This window comes from Dipodomys ordii, unplaced genomic scaffold, assembly GCF_000151885.1.
Source record: "Dipodomys ordii isolate 6190 unplaced genomic scaffold, Dord_2.0 Scaffold88, whole genome shotgun sequence".
NCBI lineage: Eukaryota > Metazoa > Chordata > Mammalia > Rodentia > Heteromyidae > Dipodomys > Dipodomys ordii.
Genome location: NW_012267304.1, coordinates 6,585,674 through 6,604,496, shown reverse-complemented (window position 1 = coordinate 6,604,496; position 18,823 = coordinate 6,585,674). Strand labels below are relative to the sequence as shown.

General features: G+C 37.2%; 1 protein-coding gene across 1 annotated transcript in view; it reads left to right on the top strand.

Annotated features, from left to right (window-relative positions):
• Trpc5 (transient receptor potential cation channel, subfamily C, member 5) overlaps window positions 1–18,731 on the top strand; it is a 133,159-nt gene extending 114,428 nt beyond the window's left edge. Inside the window, exons 7-10 of the mRNA XM_013025856.1 lie at window positions 12,910–13,113; window positions 13,349–13,390; window positions 15,945–16,034; window positions 17,061–18,731. Of these exons, the coding sequence (XP_012881310.1) occupies window positions 12,910–13,113; window positions 13,349–13,390; window positions 15,945–16,034; window positions 17,061–17,753 (1,029 nt within the window). The 3' untranslated portion in view covers window positions 17,754–18,731. The remainder of the gene's footprint in view (window positions 1–12,909; window positions 13,114–13,348; window positions 13,391–15,944; window positions 16,035–17,060) is intronic.
• Window positions 18,732–18,823: the final 92 nt, after the last annotated feature.

The following is an 18,823-nucleotide window of genomic DNA, read 5'->3' as shown; positions in this document are numbered from 1 at the left end:
CTCAAGTGGTAGAGCGCTAGCCTTGAGCTGAAGAGCTGAGGGACAGCGCCCAGGCCCAGAGTTCAGGCCCCACGACTGGACCCCCCCAAAAAAAAGAAAAAAGAAAAGTTGGGGGCCAGAGCATTTCACTTCAATATTCTCATTGGGTATTTTGACAGATCTGTTCTGAGTAACACTCTTTGATATCTGCTGTTGACTGATAAAGACTTTAGTAACCAACAAGCATACAAAGTAGTAATTGAAAGAGGATGCATGAAAGAAGTGGATTTTGTTTCCATGAACTATTGGACAACCAATAGTTGATGACGGTGCTGTTCCTGTGTATTCCAGATTTCACCTGTCCTGTGTGTTCATTAGAACTATCAATAATAGTCATAAAATCTCTATATATGACTTTGGGAGAGGGCAAGGGGACGCATAAATGAAGGGACAAAGGGTGAACAGATGCAGCAGTGATACTCACTGAACACTATGTTGAAAATGAACTATACAACTTGTGGGTGGGGACTTGAGGGAAAAACTGGGACAGAACAGGAAAGGGAGCAACATTGTCCAAAAGGAAATGTATTCTTTGCCTAATTGTTGTAACTGTAACCCCTCTGCTTTTAGCTTTTTCAAATAACTTTAAAAAAACTCTTTATCTTCAGTAACTCCAATAAAAGTAGGACTGACCAGACAGGGTCAATGCCCAGAGAATATCTATCTCATCTTTTATTTATTTATTCTTTTATTCTTTTGTTCTTCCACTTAACTATAAATTATATCTTGAATGAAAATCAGTGAGTTTAACAAATATTTATTAAATTACCACTAGCCCTATTCTTGATAGCAGGGATACAGTAGACAATAGAAAACAAGACAGATTTGATCCCCATTCTCATGGAGTCTGCAGTGACAGAACTACAATTTCCAACTCTATTATCTGCCTTTCTTTCTTTGCCTTAAGACTAACCATAACTCTTCTTTGGAGGGGGTTTCCTAAACTCATTTGATAATCTCATAATTAATAAGGAAAATGAACAGATGAACAACCAGATATAAAGTTGAGCATAAAATTTCAGACCCCCCCCCACACACACACATCCTCCCACTGATATACAGAGAATGTCTCACCTTAATTTTCTTCCCAGTTATGATGAAAATGTTATTTGATCAGTTTGTGAGTCACTTAGTACAATGGAATATATACAATTAATTCCTTTTTGAGGTCAGATTTCCATATGGGAGACGTACAGTGGAAGGTTCCATGAGGAAAGTGCACCTGAGAACTGGGAAGAGAACATCAACAAGAAAGAGGATTGGAAGCAATGAAGGAAAATGTCATCAAAGGACCAGATGAGGTCTATACATCAGTTCCCAAGCCAAAGATGCCTTTGGACGCTATATGAAGTAACAATGGCCAATGAATATTGTGGAAATAAAAATGACTGTATTTGTATTTCAAGAAGAATTTAGAGCTCAGACTCAGAAAAAGTTGTTATTTGTGGAAAATAGGCCTTTCTAAGATTACTTTCTAAATACCTTATTTGAAGATACAAACATACTTCTGGATGAGTCAAATATCCACAGCCCAAAGGTGATTATTGAGGAATATGATACTAATGATCTAATTTTTAGTTAGATCATTCAAATATCACAAGTATTCTTGAATTAAGGAGCTGCTTTGGGTTTTATGTTACTTATGTTTTGTAGTTTTTTGAGACAGGGCCTGGATCTGAAGCTCAGGCTAGACTAAAACTTATAATACTCCTGCCTCAGCTTCCCATGAGCTGAGATTATAGTCATACATCAGCATGCCTCGTTTCTGCTTAAGGTCTGAAAACCAAATGGGAGTTCTCAACCACTAATATTAACAAGGCCAATTAGGTCTGGAACCTGACATGCCTGTAATCCAAGTGCTTGGGAGGATGAGGCAGGTGGATAATGAATTGCAAGTTCATCATGAGTTCCAGGCCAGTGTAGGCACAGTGAGACTGTCAAAAATACAAACAGCAATAACAAGGAAAAGAAGGCCTCTCTCTTCTCCTGTGTTCAATGTAATATTGTGTCATAGCCCCATTCAACATAAGAGATAGAATAGGCCAGGAGGTGTAGGTATGTTTTAGCTATAACACATTAGTCAAAAGACACAGCATTGCATCAAAGGTTACAACAGACTGCTTTATCTACCTTTTACTTGAACTCTGACAGCAGAATCCACATTATCCTAGCATCACAGGAAATCTGTTGCTGTTTAAGAGGAAAGAGTGAATATCTAAGTCAAAATAAGCAGGAAATTATCTTCTTCCCCAACCCTGTGTGTGTGTGTGTGTGTGTGTGTGTGTGTGTGTGTGTGCGCGCGCGCGCGCGCTCCACATATTAGACATCCCTCTAGTATTGATCTCCATCCTAGGGGCTCTTCTTTTCTTTTCACCTTTGTTTTCTCACAGGATTTTGCTTGTTCTCTTTTCTCCTTCACAATTTTCCCTGTGTAATTCAATTTATGGAATACTGGACCTATAAAACTGTGAGCTAAGCATACTCAAACTCCCTTCTATGAAATCGTGGCATATCACAAATCTCCCAGGGTAGAAGAAAAGAAAATATTGTCGGCATTATTAAAGAAATTTTAAATTAATGGGATATGGAACCCTCTCAATTAATTCCATCAATGTTGCTATTGACTTAGCTGTAAAGATTCTTGCAAGAGCTCAGAAGTTTCCATCATCTGAGGAATTCTCTAAGGGGTATGTTATAAGATTTTTCTCAGTACCTTATTTCATACATTTTATACAGGCAAACTAATCAATTTAGAGACATTATATGCTGAAGTTCCTCCATCCTTAACTAGAAGACATGTTTTGGCATATAGTAGACTCAATATTTATTGCATAAATGAACAAATTAGTTATTTTTCTTATATTTTAATTTGCATAGATTATTTGTACAAAAGAGTTTCATTTTGACATGTCATTTTGACATGTCCAAATATGTCTTCAATGTACTTAATGTATTTAATCAGACTCATTCCTCCATCACTTTCCTTCATTCCACCTCACTTCTTCCCAAACCAATCTCAACAAGCTTCATTGTTCCATTTGCACATTACACATGTATTTGTCCTTCATATTCTTGGTTCTCAACCCTCCTCCCAGTATTATCCATATACCACACATATCTAAACTTCCTAATTATCTTTTCTCTTTTTTTGAGCTGCCATTTCCTGGCCTAATTTTGATTATGGTATTTCACACATACATACAGTACTTTAATCTGGTGATTTTTAAAATAACTATAGATTCCTAGAATATGTTAACTCCTGAAGCAATTGAGACCAAGTTGACAAAACCTCAGTTTATTGACTTCTTGTTCAAGGATTAGCAATTTTTTATTGTAAAGAGCCAGAAAGCAAATATATTAGAATTGTCTACATAATTGTACTATCATAACACAAAAGCAGTTATGGACACTACAGATAAGTGAATGGGCATGGTTCTGTGCCAATAACATTTGTTTATGGGCACAAGGATCAAAAATATTTCTTGGGGCTGGGAGTTTAGCTCAGTGGAAGAGTGCCTGGCGAGTGCAAGGCCCTGAGTTCAGTCCTCAGCTCTTGAAAAAAAAAATATATATATATATTTCTTTGATTTTTTTCCTCAAACATATATAATGTAAGAAAAACTTCCTTGGTTTGTGGGTTATACAAAATAAAGTATGCCGGGCGCTGGCAGCTCACGCCTGTAATCCTAGCTACTCAGGAGGCTGAGATCTAAGGATCATGGTTCAAAAGGAAAGTCTGTGAGACTCTTATCTCCAATAAACCACCCAGAAAACTGCAAGTGGTGCTGTAGCTCAAGTGGTAGAGCACTAGCCTTGAGCTGAAGAGCTGAGGGACGGTGCGCAGGCCCAGAGTTCATGCCCCATGACCGACAATAAATAAATAAATAAAGTAGCCATCCATTTGGCCTTGGAGCTATAGTTTTACAGTTACTCTACTTATTTTTTTTATTGTGAAAATACTGTACACGGGGTTACAATTACATGGGCAAGATAATGAGTACATTTCTTATCAAGCATTGTAGCCTCCTCCTTTGTTTCCCATTCCCATCCCTTCCCATCCCTTCCCATCCTCCCCCCCACCCAATCCTCCTCTGCCCCCCCCTCCACAAAAGTTACTCTACTTTTTTAAAAGCATGTCTTTTTTTTCAGACATAGGGCTTGTACTTTGGGCCTGGGCGGTGTCCCTCAGCTCTTCAGCTCAAGGCAAGCATTCTACCACTTGAGCTACAGAGACACTTCCGGTTTTTCTGGTGGTTAATTGGAGATAAGAGTCTTAAAGACTTTCCTGCCCCTACTGGCTTTGAACCTACCTTCGGCTCTAAGCCTCCTGAGTAGTTAGGATTACAGGCGTGAGCCACTAGTGCCCGGCTAAAAGTATGTCTTTTTTTAGTCTTTAGACTGCAAATAAATGAAGCCAAGGGCTCTGCTTCAGGTTCTCTTTGTATTACTGTAAATATAAAAGAATTCTGGGTAAACTAGGGTATATAGTCTGTACTCAATAAATAGTTTCTGAATATGATCAAAGTATATGTTATACATGCATGGAAATGTCATAATGAAACCAACTAATATATGCTAGTAAAATCTATAAATAAATTTATGCATGCTTTTCACTAAATGATAGGGAAAAGCTTGGGGAAATTTTCTGATCTGTACTTTGTCAACAATGTTAAAAAGTACATATGTGTGGAATTTTAAAAAGACTTGAAAGTAGAAGGGGAACTATTGGGGAAGAAGGGTCAAGCAGGAGAGGAAATGAGGATAAGAAAGTGTAATAGAATGCCAGGTACTGGTGGCTCACATGTGTAATCCTAGCTACTCAGAAGTCTGAGATCTAAGGATCACAGTTCAAAGCCAGACCAGGCAGGAAAGTCTGAGAGACTCTTATCTCCAATTAAAAACAAAAAAAAATCATAAAGGGAGCTGTGGCTCAAGTACTAGAGTGCTAGGATTGAGGACAAAATCTTACAAACAGTACTCAGGCCTTGAGTTCAAAGCCCAGGATCAACACCAAAAAAAAAAGAAAGAAAAGAAAAGAATAATAGATGGTGGGGCTGGGAAGGTGGCTCAGTGGTAGAGCACTTGCCTTGCATGTATGAGGCCCTGGGTTCAATTCCTCAGCACCACATAAGCAAAAAGAAAAAAGCTGGACGTGGCACTGTGGCTCAAGTAGTAGAGTGCTAGCCTTGAGCTAAAGAGCTGAGGGACAGCACCCAGGCCCAGAGTTCAGGCCCAGGATTGGACAAAAAATAAAAATAAAAATAAATTAAAAAATAAATTAACCACCAGAAAACTGGAAGTGGTGCTGTGGCTCAAGTGGTAGAGCACTCGCCTTGAGCTGAAGTGTTGAGAGACAGCAGCCAGGCCCAGAGTTCAGGCCCCACATCTGGCAAAAAAAAAGAATAATAGATGGTAATGTATGAAAATGTTATAATGAAGCCCATTATTTTGCACAATTACTATGCACTAATAGAAAGGAAATATATGTGTAATCTATTTCCATTTCAAGTGTTTAATGTTTAGAGATTGGTAAATTTCTATAGCACTGCATACAGAAATTAACTAGCTGAAAGAAAATCCATCTAAATGATTAATTTCATACTTAATAATTAATACATACTTAATACTTAATACACACTTAATACATTATTAATGTAATAATAATATATTTATATAATATATAATAGATATTATGATATATTAATAATATAATTAACAATGTATTAATGTATTAATAATAATGTATTAAGTATGAAATTCATATATATTTCTTTGATTTTTTTCCCAAACATATAAAATGTAAGAAAAACTTCCTTGGTTTGTGGGTTATACAAAATAAAGTATGCCGGGCACTGGTGGCTCATGCCTGTAATCCCAGCTACTCAGGAGGCTGAGATCTAAGGATCATGGTTCAAAAGGAAAGTCTGTGAGGCTCTTATCTCCAATAAACCAACCAGAAAACTGCAAGTGGTGAGAGTAAACTTAAGCCTAGTGATTCCCAACGTGATTTATTGAAGCTATAAAGAAGTATAGTCTGGGTGGTTAAAACTAAGCTAAGTACATGAGACCAGTGACAGTGTCAAATAGGGACAAACAATAGATTTTTTTTCCTATGTTCCAGATAATAAAGGTATTTGTCTCTCTTCTGCCCAGGCTCAGAAATGGAATCCTGAATTGATTTAGTGCCAGTTATCTACAAGCTTAGCAAGTCATCATGCTCACCACTTTAAGATTGTTTCAGTCCTCCCAAAGTAAATGGTTCTCCTACTCACAAGTAAAAATCATAAGCAGGTAGAATGATCTGTGATGCAAAGGTTCAATTTACATTTTTGGAGCTCCCCCAAAAAAGTGACAAGCAGTTTTCTGGGCTTTAGGACTATGACACCTAAGGTACTCATTAAATCAACTGTATGCCATAAAATCTGCACAGATGAATGCAGTATACCTGAATATAGGAGTCCTGCAAAGCCCACACTGAACAGAAAAGGTTGTTTTATTTTTTGTGGGTTTTTTTGTATTTTTTTCTTCAAGAAAGAAACAGAATAGAAATCTGTACAGTTATCTGAATCCTGGATGAAAATATAGACAGATCTGTTCGTTGTAGTTTGAAAACTTTAATCAGGCAGTTGTATTTTTGTTTTGTGTTGTTTTTTGGTGCCTGTCCTTGGGCTTGAACTCAGGACCTGAGCCCTGTCACTGAGTTTTTGAACTAGCGCTCTACCACTTGAACAACACCTCCATTTCTGGCTTTTTGGTAAGAGTCGCACAGACTTTCCTGCCTAGGCTGGGTTCAAACCATGATCCTTAGGTGTCAGACTCCTGAGTAGCTAAGATTACAGGGGTGAGCCACTAACACCCAGTTTACAACACCTTTTTTAGGTATCTTCCTACCAGCCAGGAAGGTTACTTCCCCCGAGACAATATTTTTAGTGCTTAAATAAGAGTTTGAGCTCTAGAGTCAGCTTGACTCATACTTGAACTGTGATCTTACAGTTTCTAGCCACATTCTCTAGTTGTGCAACTTCATTAATACAAGTAAATAATTTTGGCCTGACGGTTGTAGAGTGCTTGCCAAGCAAGAGCGAGGTCCTGAGTTCAATCCCTAGTAAGGTAAAAAAATGTAATCATTTTTAATGGATTCATATCTATTTGTTAGAATTAGTGTTAGGTTCCTCCACTAACAAGAATATCCATTGATGAAAGGGACATGGTCTTGTTTATTACTTAAATCCTAGAACATAATCGTAGAGCCTGGCATGAACTAGTCATACAATCGATTTTGTAGAAAGAATTGATTGCAGATCCAAAGAAAGGCTGATATGTAAGTCAAGGAAGCATCAGTAATATAACCTACCACATTTCAAGCATATTACCTAGTTTATATAACTGCTCAATGAAACACATTTCATCATTATTTCCATATAATAGGCAGGGAAGTAGGCTTCTTGATTAATAAATGTCTTGAACAACAAGTAGATTCACCAAATTAGTGTTTCTGAAAATGTGATTGACAATCATCTTAATCAAAATGATCCAAAGAAGCTTGTTACACGGGTTCTTGGGCTTCAGGCCCCAGGGGACCCATTTTTATAACTCTGTAGTGGGCCCCAGGAATTTGCAATTTGGTAAGCATACTAATAGGCTATAAACCTACTTAAGTTTGAAAAACATTCATATAAGCAAATACTGATTAGATCATTTGACTTCTCATCCTTTCTATTATTCATGACTTTGTTTACTGTTGCTTCTTTCGGAAAAGTTTTTTTCCCTCCATTTCGGCCTAGACATGCCCTGCCAGTCTCTCAAGGTCCAGCCAAAATATATTTTTGTGTAATGTTTTCTTGTTCCTATGTACAAACAGCTCAGATCATTTTTGAAACAATGAGACAGATTGGTTGGTTTCAGCAATAGAGTGAGAGGATGAGAGAGTTAGAATGGAGCAGGAGAATGGGTGTAAGGTTTTCCCTGAGGTTTGGCACCTGAGTTTGTACACTGGAGCTGAGGTTGTTACAACAGCTGGAAAATAAGTAAACAGTAAAATGTGCTACACAGAGAGTACTCGATGATCAGAGCAGTAATTCCAACCACCTAGCAACCATAACTGAGGAGGATTATCATGTTTCATGCTGTTTTTTGGACTTGATATTTTTACAGTGAGTTTGTAGCCATAGATCAAGGTCACTACCAAAGCTTTCTAGTACATAAGCCCTATGAAATTGATTCTCAGCAGATACCAGAATGACTATCTAACTACCTATAAAACCTAGAAAAGAGAGAAGAAATATTGCTTGCTGATAGAAAATCAGCTCCTCCTTAGACTACTGTATAAATGTGATAAAAATGTGTTAGAAGTGAGAGCTTAAAGAGGTATGGGAAAGTTAACTGCAGCAACTTTCTATACTTCAATATGAAAGGGGTTGAGCACTATATTTTGGATACTCTTTCTCTTTCATATTTTTCAAATGATTGAAGACAAAATGGAGCTAAATTACCTCTGTAACATACTTAAATCATTTTATAATTGAAAATGCAATGTATAACTTCTGGCAAGTTCAGGAGTCTGCATTTCTAACAATTGCTTCTTATGAGTCTGACACACACTAACATTTGAGAAATATGCCTTGAATTTCTTCAGATGAATGCATACTGAGTGGGGTAAACTTTCCTTGAGATGTCAATGAAAAGGAACATTTTACTCTCTATTCAGGCTGTGCACATCACAGTGATTTCTGTTGCTTTCCCATTAAAAGGAAGCAGGGCTTTTCTTATGAAGTCACTAATAAATATGAAGGATATGAACATGTCCCCCTACCCAAAATATCTCTTCAACCATCCTGCTATAGGGCCAGGGTTCCTAGGAGCAGTTGTCTCCTTAAAGGTTATTAGCTCTGCTTGCTCTCACTGTTTGTGCCTGCCACTGTTCCTTTAAATTATGTTACAAAGTTTTCCAATTTAATAAGCAAGATGGTTGCTGGCAGAAGATCTGAGAGAGTTCATAAGACTGTCAAAAGTAAGTATGAAATTGGACTTGTAGTTTGATTGCAAGGAAAATAACCTTGAGCTTGGAGTTGTTGAGACATGTGAAATTGAACAGACATGTTCATTTGGCATTCTATGGCCATGTGCTCAGAAACTGAAGAAGTCAATTTTTGAGGGCGTGTTCAACAATTAGAGTATGTTAGATTGGCACAGACATTTTTAAAAAGTTACAACAAATATAAGCCCTGCCCTGCACTATGAGCTGACCACCTCAAAGGCATGCAGTATAAGCACATAAATAACTTGCATACCTTCTTCAATATTATGAGTCATAAGTACACATTAAAGGAGCACCAAAGTTCTAAAATTTTGGGGAAGTTGGGAAAAGTCAGGACCACATTGTTTGTGGTATCCTAGTATATAGCTTCCAGAAAAGCACCCATTCAGGGACTGATCTGAGAAAATTTTGAAAGTCATAGTCGGATAGAGAATAGAAGACTACATCATCAGACACTGAAAGTAAACAAAGGAAAAAGGCTAGTCCCAGAAAATGAATGGAAACCCCTTTGGCATTATACATTTAATGAAGTTGTAGATAATGGTGATGACAAAAAGCCTACAATTCAATTTGAACAAGGGTTGGAAAGATTTAGTTTCTCCTTTGTGGTTTTCCTACCATCACAAATGAACAATCATCCCTCCTTACCCCAAAACCAGAATAATGTTAGGCTTATACTCAGCATACAAATAAAACCTAAGGGAGTGTATATAATGAAGAGATGACACACTAAATGAATAGAAAAGGACTGCTGGCAAGATAATTTGCAACCAATAGGTCACCTGCACACTAGGGGAATATAATGATAGCAAGTTCCATTGAGGAGCTATTTTCAAAATACTTTTAAGGAAAGTAGGTAAAATGAGAAGCGCTAGAAAGCCTTCTTAATGGAAAAAAGTTTCTTATTGTTTATGATATGTTCTACTTCATGTTTCTGTTCATTGTCAAAATCAAATACATTTCTCCCAGATCTTTAGAAAATAATTTGAAAGGATATAGTTGTTGATATTTAAAACATATGTTTTAAAACACATGTCAGAATGTTGAGATAAGAGGGATGTGAGTTCTTGTCCTATATAAGCTACATAGTGAGACCCTGTATCAAACACAAAACTAAAACAAACCTACACACAATTTTAAAAAGCTAGCCATGTAAGTATGAAAAAATAGATTGTTTGCAAATATAAAGATACCCATTCAAGTATATTAGAAAATAAATATTCCTTTTTGGAATATGTTGAGATAGAATTTTGTGACTGTAAGTGCAACTCAGTTCATGTTATGAAATACTTAGGGAATACCTACTTTGTTTTGAGAACTATGCCCAAGAACACAAATGTATTTCTGAGGATGAAAGACTGGCTGTTATGGACCATTCAAGAGTAACAGTAAGAATGTAAGGTTTGTTCCTGGAATTGTAGGCTCAGAATAACAAAAAGACCTAACAATATGGACCTCTTACTTATCAAGGTAGTAGCTGAGGAATTTTACATTGACTTTTACAATAATTTGGCTTAGTGGGTATTCATACTCATTATATAGTTGAAAAAGCCATAAAAGAAAAAAGATTTAAATTTATTGAACTGAAGTCATGCAGATAATAAAAAAAAGTTTTATTCCAAACATTGGTTTGACTCCAAAATGCCTACTCATTTGACAATACCTCTCAGTTTTGTCCTGCTACAACTTTTCCCTCTCTACATCCTAATTTGCCTATACAAACACCCTATCCTACAGCAGTACTTCAGGGTAGTGGTAGTTATTATAGCCATAATTATGTATGTACACATGTGTAATTTATATGTTGAAGTTATGCAAGTTAAGGACATCACGGACATTCAGACATTTTGCTGGAATATGCATTGATAGATTTGAAAATACAAGATTTATGCTTCTTCTTATGTATTTGGGGGTTGATATTACATTTTTTCATGAGTTTAAATAGTGTAAAGGTTATAATTTCTGAAATATAGCAGACTGACATTTAAGACTATCTAGTTATTCATTTAAATGTATCTAGTGGAATCTAAATGCTGTAATGATTTGTTACTCATAACCAACCATATGTTTAAAAAATAAATGACTAAAGTTCTCTTTAAAAGCAGGAAGTTCCATTGTTCTATTATCTCCTTGAATTATTTCCAGAAGACTCTATCCTAATATAATATTTGAATTTCAAGTTTTTTTTGTCATTTTTCAGTACCGTTTCATATTTCTTTTTTTTTTTTTGGTCGGCCATGGGGCTTGAACTCTGGGCCTGGGCGTTGTCCCTCAGCTCTTCAGCTCAAGGCGAGCGCTCTACCACTTGAGCTACAGTGCCACTTCTGGTTTTCTGGTGGTTTATTGGAGATAGGAGTCTCACAGTCTCTCCTGCCCGGTCTGGCTTTCAACCGCGATCCTCAGATCTCAGCCTCCTGAGTAGCTAGGATTACAGGCATGAGCTACCAGCACCCAGCTTTATATTTCTTAATAAAACATAAAATTCAATTTTATTCCATGTGTCCAAAATGTTAAAAACTGTTCTGAATTTAGTTATCATTCAATTATTAGTACTACTAAACTGCTCAAAAGAACACTAATAGTTCATAAATCTTGATAAACATTACATAAAACTTAAATACATTTCTTAAAGATGTGAGATATTTTAACAAAATGAATATCAAGAAACCTGTAACACGTCTTAACTGAGGGGGTAGGGACTGAAAGGAGTGGGATGGGCAAACAAAAGAGGACTGGCGAGCAAATATTGTCATAGCGATATACATATTTGAAAATGGATCTAAGAAATTTGAGACCGGTGGAATGGGATAGGTGGAAGGGGAGGGAGAATGATGGAAGGGGTGACACTGATCAAAATGGGTTGTACACATATATGCACAATGGTTATTGTTTCTATAGATAAATATTGAATAATATTCAGAAATGGGATTCAGCATCGATTTGATTTTAATTTCCATTCTTATAAAAGTGCTGAAAACCTTCTATATCAATAACTTTAAACGAATGGATAGAGTTTTATAATGCCATTGTCATTCAAATGTTTGAACTGGGAATTATGTGTCAAGCAACCACACAATGAATTTTCATTAAAATAAGAGCTTTACTACTGGTATTTGTAAAACAAGCAAACAAAACAACAACCAATGCATCATGACAGTCACTGGATAGAAGATCCCCAAACCCATCTCTAGATCCTTGGCCCATTCGACCTGTCCAATGGCTCCATGGAAAAGGCTGAGTAAAATTAGCCAAACTCAAACTCAAAAACTTCTATGGCATGATTCTATTTTATGTGATATTTTGGGCAAAGCAAAGTATAGGGGGAGAGAACAGAGTAGAAGTTGCCAAGGACTAGGAGTAACAGAGCATTTGGTTAAGGAAAGGGCAACAGTAGAGAATTTGGGAGGGTGTTGGAACTGTTATATATTCTGATTCTGGTGTTGATTACAACAATCTATATAGACCCTAAAAGTTCTAGAAGCGTATAGCCATGGGGTGTGACTAAGTAAAATGGTGTATATACACTTGATAAAACACTTAAATGAATTTTATTGTAGATTTTTATAAATTTATTGGAGTTTCCTATGTAGCCTCAGGCTGGCCTGGAACTCATGATTGTCCTATCTCTCTCTCTTTCTTTTTTTGTTGGATTACATCATTTTACTCAGCCATGATAAAATATAGTTCCACAAGTAGGATTGCCAGGTATGTTAACTTGAATTTATATAGCCACTAACACTTTGATCTCTGTAGAATCAAGGAGGAGGTTTAAAAGGAGACATAGGTACACTTTGAATTTTCCAGTCTCTAAATTGAACCTCTGTCTTTCATAGGACCATGCTGATATTGAATGGAAGTTTGCAAGAACGAAGCTTTGGATGAGTTATTTTGATGAAGGTGGTACTTTGCCACCTCCTTTTAACATCATCCCCAGTCCCAAATCATTTCTCTATCTTGGTAACTGGTTCAACAATACTTTCTGCCCCAAAAGAGATCCTGACGGTAGACGGAGAAGGCACAACTTGAGAAGCTTCACAGTAAGACTTTTTAAAACTTTCTTCTCAATTAAGACTGTTTTCTTCCCTTTCCTCCTTTCTAACAGTCCCTACCTGACAACAACATCATTACACCCCACTTAGCTTTGAGGATTTATCAAGCAAGAGATCATATATCATTCTCCTCTCCTAATATTTGAAAATATATTTGGATGGGTGGGTAGATTAAAATGTGATTAGACTATTGATGTAACCTCTCTATCATTCTTAATTACAGGAGCGCCATGCTGACAGCCTGATACAAAATCAACATTATCAGGTAAAGCTTCCTCACAAGACTAGGTAAAATAGCTTTGGGCCAGTTGTGTGGAATGGAAGCCAACTCTACTCTGGTTTTGTGTAGATCTGACCAGGGTAGGAGACTTGAAAGGCTATAATTTATGAAAGACTGAAGTAATTCCTAAATAGAATCACCAAGCTATATAACATTTCCCAGCTGGATCAGCAATATCCACAATTTGGAAAGGTTTTTTTGAGATTAAAATAGGGTATGTGGTTGGACAGTAAGTCAATAACTATTTAGCACATACTATACATCAGACACTAAAATAAACACTAGAGAAGTCACTTTGAACAATCACTGTGAACAGACACAATGTGTCCCCTTACTATCTAGCCATTAGAATTATTAAAATTAAGTGATTCCAGGTGTAAAACCTGCTGTGAACAAAACAACAGAGAGTAAGGGGAATATATAAAACAATAGGAATATAGAACAGGAAGACAACTTTATATTAGGAATTTAGTTCTTCCTAAATGACAAGACTTTAATTAAAAATAGATAAGCATTTCTGTCCCAACATCCAAATATGTGAGTCATCTCAAGACCAGCCCCTTGCAATCACAAATAATCTCTCACCTTCCTGATCAAAAGAAATCCAAAGCAGAAAAATGTTTTCAGGCTTAAAGAAATTCAACTTTATTCTTCACATGACGTCCCTAATTTTGTTCCTCTTACACCATAACTAACAAAGAGAAATAAAAATACAATACTTGATAAGTATCCCTTCTCTCATTACTCCTGCCTCTAATTCTTAATTATTTGTCAATCTTAAACAAGATTCGTGGCTTTCAATTTCTGCTTCATATTCCTCACAAACATATGCTTGCTGGGCATCTCAATGACATCTTTAAGGACAAATGCCATATGTTTTCTCTCCTATGTAGATGCTAGACTTAAAAGGTAAACATATACATATACAGGATCATTCATGTATAACACACATATATGTATGTGTGTATATATGTGCATAGGTATATATGTGTGTGTATAAACTTGCTTGTAATTGTGGGACTGTTTGAGGGGATTGGAGGAGGTAAGAGAATGTTCAAGGGTAAGCAACTCTGAAGCACATTTCCTCTGTGAATGAAGATGGCAAAAGGAAGTTTCCTTGCTGAAAGCTGTTGAATGATACAGGGTGGTGGGAATGCGGAAAGTGAGAGGGACTGAGGCAGTCAATCTGTTTAAGGTATTGTGCATGTATGTGTGAAATATCATGTTGAAACCCCCTGAACAACTATCATACACTTAAAAAAAAAAGAAAATACGAATGACAGGAATGCAAAGTAGGTTCTGTCCACAGAGTGTGTGCTAGGGGGAGAGAGACAGGCAAATGGAGAAGGCAAAGAATATGGTCAAATACTTTATGAAATCATGTGAAAATGAAACAGTGGAGCTTGGTGAGGTTGGTTGGGCAAAGGGGAAGAAGGATGAGGGACAGTGATAGAGGAGGTAAACCTGATTTTTAAAAAAATATTGAATACATATGTGGACATATCAAAATAAAACCCTTGTACAACTAATTTATACTAATAAAATGTGAAAAGTAGAATTAATAAATGTAACATTGCTTATTATTACTATAGGTCTTGAAATAAGCTTAAAGCAGAACTGAACCCTTAGTTTCCTCATCTGTAAATGAAGAAATAGTAAAACTTGATTAACAGAATTGTCGAGTGATGTGTATGCATGTGCTGCCTAGCATAGTGCATGACATTTTTCCAATATGTGGGAGCTATTGTCACCACCATCACTAACAAAAATCACAGTGACCATGCATATGCTATTCCCCTAGAGGCTAGGTAAGAAGAGGCCATCCCAATAAAGTAAGAAAAATTGGTCAGATGTGGTGACACATGCCTTTGATATATTTCATCTTCTAAAGAGGCAGAGATGAGGAGGATTGTGGTTTGAGGACAACCTGGGAGGGATTAATGAGACTTTCTAGTTCAAGTGTGGTGGTTTATGCTTGTAATCCCAGCTATTCATAAATAGGAGGATCACAACCTGAGTCTGGCCCATATATTTGAAGTAACTAAAGCAAAAATATGTGGGGCTAGGGGCATGCCTCCAGTGCTAGAATACCTTACTAGCAAATACAAGGCCCATTTTAACATTTAACAAAAAAATGTTAAAAATGTCTTGATTTTGTGATTGTGAATCTTATCAAAAGGAAAAGCTCTCACCTTAATAGCACTAGTGTTTAATATAGCCTGAAGGGAAAGAATATTGACAATGGCCAGCCAGTATTAGTGCGTTCTCAGTCTATAAAAGGGAATATATGTTTCTCTTGTGCTTGGTTGGAAATTAATTAGGTGAATCTGATTTGACTGTCATATTCTGCCATCAAATTCAGATATAATAACCCATATTTCCTGTGGACTTAATGCTTACTTTTTCTGTAGACAACAACTAGAGAGGACTTTGTATTGCACAGATGGTCTGGACATGTTTTATTTCCTGTGAAGGTTGCTCATTTTGCTGGTAGCTTGAGAAAGAGACTGAATGCCTCTTTATGTTTTTTCACTTCTAGGAAGTTATCAGGAACTTAGTCAAAAGATATGTGGCTGCCATGATAAGAAATTCCAAAACAAATGAGGGTCTAACAGAAGAAAATTTTAAGGTAATTTAATCATGAAGCCCATCAACACTTCTTTGTAGTGCTTGGGATTGAACACTGCCTGAAACATGTTAGACAAGTGCTATAGCACTGGGATAGCCTAGCTCTAACTTTTCACTTATTAAGTAGAATTTACTCTTTGCAGTTTAAGGTTTCTACTCATGGAATTTCACCTGTCTATAATATCCTTAATCCATTAGATTGCGGACATTTTACCAACATTTGTCACTCACAAATTGGTTTTATGAACAAAAAGTTTTTCCAGTACATTCTTTTACTTTTCTGGATATTTCTCCAGTGTGACAATCACAAGCTTTAAATGACACGGCAAGCAGGGCGTATAAGTGGCTCATGCCTGTAATCCTAGCTTCCAGAAGGCTGAAATCTTAGGATGGCGGTTCAAAGTCAGCCCGGGCAGGAAAGTCCCCCGTGAGACTCTTATCTCCAATTAACCAGCAGAAAACCGGAAGTGGCACTGTGGCTCAAGTAGTAGAGTACTAGCCTTGAGCTGAAGAGTGCACGGACAGCTCCCAAGCCCAGAGTTCAAGCCCCATGACCAACAACAATAAAAAAAATGACATGGCAAGGAGGCTTGGTGATGGGTGAGATAGGAAAATGCCTCCAGACTTAAAGGCCTTCTTCCTAAGAGATATTAGCGAAAGGTAAAAATAAAAATCCCAATTGTTATTATATTGGAAGTCTTAAAAAATCTTTACCATTAAATATTAAAATATTCATACAATATTATGAACTAATATGAGCTATTATGATTAATTATGAACTAGTTGGAGCTAATAAGCATAAACCTAAGTCAGTGATTCTCAACCAGTAGTATTTCTGTCTCTAGGGCACATATGGCAGTGTGGTGATACTTAAGAGTTATTACAGCAGCATCCAGATAGAGGTTGTTGTTTGCTACCAGACAAAACCCAGAATATTCCAGAGTATCCTATGTGTCATCTTTGAAATGTGTCATCTTTGAACTGAAGATCAAGCTTCCTGATATAACTGTTTCCTCTCTTCCCCTAGGAATTAAAGCAAGACATCTCCAGCTTTCGATATGAAGTGCTTGATCTCTTAGGAAATAGAAAGCCCCCAAAGAGAAGCTTTTCCACTAGCAGCACTGAACTCTCTCAGAGGGATGATACCAATGATGGCAGTGGTGGGGCTCGGGCCAAATCCAAGAGTGTCTCTTTTAATTTAGGCTGCAAAAAAAAGGCCTGTCATGGGCCCCCTCTCATCAGAACCATGCCAAGATCCAGCAGTGCCCAAGGAAAGTCAAAAGCTGAGTCATCAAGCAAACGCTCCTTCATGGGTCCTTCTTTCAAGAAACTGGGTCTCTTATTCTCCAAGTTTAATGGTCATATGTCTGAGCCCAGTTCAGAGCCAATGTACACAATTTCTGATGGACTCGTTCAGCAGCACTATATGTGGCAGGACATCAGATATTCTCAAATGGAGAAAGGGAAAGCAGAGGCCTGTTCTCAAAGTGAAATTAACCTCAGTGAGGTAGAATTAGGTGAAGTTCGGGGCGCTGCTCAGAGCAGTGAATGCCCTCTAGCCTGTTCCAGCTCTCTTCACTGTGCATCCAGCATCTGCTCCTCAAATTCTAAACTTTTAGACTCCTCTGAGGATGTATTTGAAACTTGGGGAGAGGCTTGTGACTTGCTCATGCACAAATGGGGTGACGGACAGGAAGAACAAGTTACAACTCGGCTCTAAGTCCCTATCACCTGTTCTGGAACTCAAGACTAAATTTGTAATTTCCTTGTCGAAGGTGACAGAACAATTCCCTCACTGCCCCCTAGAAAGGAGAGTAAAACTCCTAAAATTTCCCCCCATCTTTTATAGCCACATTCTCCATTTTTGTTCTTGTTTTAGTATTATTACTATTGTTTGCTTTTTTATACCTATAGACACTAAATCCATCTCACAGATATCTTGAAGGGGTCTTGCCCCTAATCAGCCGAGGTGCAGTTGGGTGCTTAACCCTTTTGCTTTGCTTTGCTTTTCTTACCTTTGCTTCCTTGAAGCTCCAGGTGCCACTTTGCTACTGTTGCTACCACACAGATTCCTGACCTTCCCCAGGATCTCACGCCATCTCCCCAACAGGCTGAGGGATGTACTCAGCAGTCCCCACCAGCTATCAGATAAGGCAAATCACTCTGCCTATCTTTGTTGCCATTCAGTGCTACATGCTGCCTATGCGGGTCGATAAACAGCATCAAAAGGAGGCTGAATAGACTCCAAAGAATTGTCAGCTTGTGGTTTCTAGGTAGTAGGCCTTTCTGTTTTGTTTTTAAACACTACTCTTATTGTAGGCACTTGTTACATTTTTTGTTTCCTTAAAGATGTGTTAGTTAATGTGTGCCAATAAAATAGCACTCTATAGCATATATGTCGGATCTAATAAATTAAAGTGAATTCTTTTCCTATGTTTATGTATTTCAGTTAACTGATTACAGTTTAAAATTTGATAGCATCAAAATTAGTATTTAGGCAGTATAGTCTTTTTCAAAACTTTTACTGCATTCTAACCAATAGTGACTACATCTCATGCATTGGCAAGAAAAAGTAAGTAGCTGGCATATTTGTGCATTCTTACTAGTGTGGATAGTTTTAGTCACCATTGCTATCAAGGTATTTCTATGAGGAAAGCCTGGATTTGAAGTATTTTTAATCACAAAAATGACATTTTGCCAGTTTAATGACTTTCTGGGGGGAAAAAGCCCAATAAAACAATTTTAGGATTAGGTACCCTAATTCAAGTTCTACTATTCAGTAGAATCACA